This window comes from Bison bison, unplaced genomic scaffold (genome assembly GCF_000754665.1).
Source record: "Bison bison bison isolate TAMUID 2011002044 unplaced genomic scaffold, Bison_UMD1.0 scf7180017863844, whole genome shotgun sequence".
In the NCBI taxonomy this organism is placed as follows: Eukaryota; Metazoa; Chordata; class Mammalia; order Artiodactyla; family Bovidae; genus Bison; species Bison bison.
The window spans coordinates 2,204-6,291 of NW_011494416.1; the positions used below are offsets into that span (position 1 = coordinate 2,204).

Below are 4,088 nucleotides of genomic sequence, written 5' to 3' on the forward strand. Positions count from 1 at the left end.
GTGTGTGTGTGTCTGTATGTCTGTGTGACAGCTGAGTGTGTGTGTGTGTGTGACAGGAGAGTGTGTGTGTGTAACAGGTCTGTGAGTGACAGGAGTATGTGTGTGACAGTTGTGTGTGTGTGTGTGACAGGTGTGTGTGTGTGTGACAGGTGTGTTGTGTGTTGAAGGGGTCTTCACGTGAGTAACAGGTGTGTATGTACAGGTGTGTGTGTATGTCAGTGTGACAGGTGTGTGTCTGTGACAGGTGTGTGTTGACAGGTATGTTGTGTGTGTGAAGGGGTCTGAGTGTGAGTATCAGGTGTGTGTGTGTGACAGGTATGTGTGTGTGAAGGGGTGAGTGTCTGTGACAGGTGTGTGTGTGTGACAGGGGTTGTGTTTGTGTTAAGAGGTGTGTGTGTGACAGGAGTGTGTGTAACCAGTATGTGTGTGTGCGACAGGTATGTGTGTGTGTGTGAGACAGGTATATGTGTGTGTTGCAGTTGTGTAGTATGTGTGAATGTGTGTCTGTATGTCTGTGTGACAGGTATGTTTTTATGTGACAGGAGTGTGTGTGTGTGTAACAGCTGTGTCTTTATTTGTATGACAGGTGTGTGTGAGACAGGTGTTTGTGTGTAACACATGTGTGTGTGAGACAGGTGTCTGTGACAGGTTAGTGTGTGTGTGTAAAAGGTGTGTGTGTGTGTAAAGGGGTGTGTGTGTGTCAGTTGTGTATAACAAGTATGTGTGTGTAACAGGTGTGTGTGTGTGTGACAGGTGTGTGTGTGTGACAAGAGTGTGTGTGTGTGTAAAAGTGTGGGTGTGTCCCCCATGAACTGTGGTGTGCCAGTCTTCTTTGTCCTTTCTAGGCAAGAATCCTGGAGTAGGTTGCTTTCCTATTCCAGGGAATCTTACACCCGGGGAGTCAACCCAGGTCTCCTACATTGCAAGTGGATTCTTTACCACAAGAGGCAAAATTCTCATTATCTACAGAACACTGTAGATAGAAAACCCTAAAGACTCCACACAAAGCTACAACCACACTCATCCAGAGAGCACTGAAGTAACAGGTCAGAGTGGGTACCAGCATCTAATTGCTCATGGCTTAGGAGTTGTTGGGGATTCTCTGGATCCCACTTCTGATGCCATAAACTAAACGCCATAGAAATCAACTGGCAGTGGATTGGGGGATGTGGTCTGCAGCCTTCCAGTCCCGTGAGATGAGAAGCATATTTGGGTTTTACAGGTGGTCCAATGGGATCACAAGATCAGAGAAAGTGCAGGAGAGAGGAAAGCCTGTTAGGCGATGCACCACAAGACTCCACTGGCTTTGATGATGGACAAAGCTGTTAAGCACATTCAGGTGTCGGGAAACTGGATCTGGCATAGAAGACACACTTGTGCAGAACTGCTGTGGCCAAAGCCAGACCGGGAAGGGCTTTGCATAGACAGTAGGTTCTAACTCAGTCAGTGCACAGGTGAGATCCCTGTGCCGAGGAAGAGCTGACCTGCACCAGACCCGAAGGGGTGACATCTCAGGGCAGGAGAAGACCAGGGTCCCATGGACAGGGCATCAGTCAGAGTGGGGACACACACTGGTCTTTTTTGCTCCAGGAGGGATAACACCACTGATGACACTGATGACAGCTCTCCCCACCCCGGGCAAACCCGCTGTAAATCCACACATGCTGTGACTGTCGTCAGCCCCAGTCTACATCCTCACACACAGAAATGCAGGTGTGAGGCCACAGCCTCAGGGCCACAGGGAGACGGGGGAGCGGAGCCCTAAGGAGCTCCCAGGAGCTGTGTGTCTTCAGTCCTCAGCAGACTTGGGGTCCTCAGTGTCCACCCTCAGGGAGGAGATGCTGAGGTTCACGAGTTCCTGCAGACACTCAGTTGTGCACAGGAAAATGCAGCCCACTGGGCAAGTCACCCGTGCTGGAAAGACGAGCATCTCAGCACAAATGTCTACTGTGTCCACAGAATTAATATCGCATTTATTTACTCTGAACAAACCACCTCTAGAGTGATTCTTGAGGTTATTTAAGCTGTTCAAGATGAAAAAACAGTCAAGAAAGCAAAGGAAAATATAAATGCTTTAGTAATTCTGATAGACATTAAATTGTACTCAACTCCATTTGAATTCAATGTGATTATTACTTGTATATTTTTCTCTGATGTTTGTATATGGAGTAAGTAAACATCAACTAATCAGAAAAGAAAAAAAAATAAGAGTCTGTGTCTAACAAATGGCTGGTACCTGAATGTGTGGTGGGCATTTGTTGAGTAACAGAAAACACATTCGTGGGATTAAAGTCTCTTCCCCAAATCTGCCACTTTCCCTGAAAGCATCTTTTTTCCTGACCAGCCCTTCTTCATCATTTCATTCCTCAATCGTCTTCCTGGTATAGGGAGGGGGACCCCAGGAAGGGCTGAGTTCTCTGAGGACACAGTCAGCACCCCTCACAGGGGGAGCCCCATAGACAGGACCTCTGTTCACTGCTTTCTGCTTTTTATACAGAGGTCCCTCCCGTATGCAAATACCCACTCAGGTCACAGGGTAGAAACACAGCACCAGCTCCCTTAAATTCAGGCTCCTCCTGAGGCTTGAAGAGACTTGAGGGAGTGGTGACTCTCATCTGCTCCAAGATGAACCCACTGTGGACCCTCCTCTTTGTGCTGTCAGCCCCCAGAGGTGAGTGTCTCTGGGTCAGACATGGGCACGTGGGGAAGCTGCCTCTGAGCCCACGGGTCACCGTGCTTCTCTCTCTCCACAGGGGTCCTGTCCCAGGTGCAGCTGCGGGAGTCGGGCCCCAGCCTGGTGAAGCCCTCACAGACCCTCTCCCTCACCTGCACGGTCTCTGGATTCTCATTAAGCGACAATAGTGTAGGCTGGGTCCGCCAGGCTCCAGGAAAGGCGCTGGAGTGGCTGGGTGTCATATATTATGGTGGAAGCACAGGCTATAACCCAGGCCTGAAATCCCGGCTCAGCATCACCAAGGACAACTCCAAGAGCCAAGTCTTCCTGTCACTGAGCAGCCTGACACCTGAGGACACGGCCACATACTACTGTGCAAGAGACACAGTGAGGGGAAGTCTGTGTGAGTCCAGACAAAAACCTCCCTGCATAGGGGCCCGTGACCACCAGGGGGCGCTCAGGACTCAGTACAGAGCTGAGCCCTGGAGCAGGTGCAGAAGAGGCGTTGGGCGGTGGGGGGCCTGGGGGGGATTCTCCTCAGAGCTTCTCTTTCCTCCTCCTGCCCAGGAGCTGCACCTCAAACCCTCTTCTGTGTCCTGGTAATTCCTTGTGCTTTATGTCGCTCTCAGAAAACTGTGTTTATATATATTTTAATTTTTCCTTGAAGCAAGGATAGCTTTATGCAAAAACACACACACACACATATAATACTAAACAGCTAAAATTTTCACCTTCATTTCTCTTCTTTCAAAGGAACTCAGTAAAAACATTTGCCTCTCATGTTATTTTCAACTATTAACTATCCTGAAAGGAAGCCTAAGATATTTAAACATTTTTAATCTTTGTTTTGTTTTTGTCCACGAAGAAGGAAGAGACTCAACCTCCTTCTATCTGTCAAACTGCACAGTAGAATCTGGAGCAAGCAGTGTCTAAGGCTCCAGTGTCAGGGGTCCCCAGTGCTGCATATGCAATGTTTCTCATCATTCACAGGTTCTGTACTGCAAATTCACCTACATGCTAGCTTTTATTAGCGTCTTAACATAAACACTGTTACCTTGTGTCCTTATATAGACATTGAGAATTTGGCCAGTTCACTGAGTCACTCAACACACACACATTCCAGGTGAGGGCAGTCAGGGTGATACCATCTCGCCTCAACGTCTCTCAAGTCCACACCCCATTCTGAGCTTATGTCTGGATCATTCATAAGGGGAAATACAGAGGTCCTCAGGTGGATTTGTCCGTGGGTCAACGTGGAGCCCACCACCATCTGTCCTCTCTCCCATCACAGTGACCGTCACTGGCACAGAGAAAGGAAGCAGGAGCTGTGCTGGGCTCAGCCCTGAGGAAAGACCCAAGGACTGAGAGGACGAGGGGCTGAGCTGAGATGGGCAAGGGTCAGGAGGTGGGGGCC

At 49.1% G+C, this 4,088-nt stretch overlaps 1 gene segment (V, D, J or C); it reads left to right on the forward strand.

Moving 5' to 3' along the window:
* Positions 1-2,561: 2,561 nt before the first annotated feature.
* LOC104984088 lies at positions 2,562-3,818 on the forward strand. The segment is given in 2 exon segments: positions 2,562-2,671; positions 2,754-3,818. Coding segments are annotated over 2 exon segments (570 nt in total).
* The last annotated feature ends 270 nt before the right edge of the window (positions 3,819-4,088 follow it).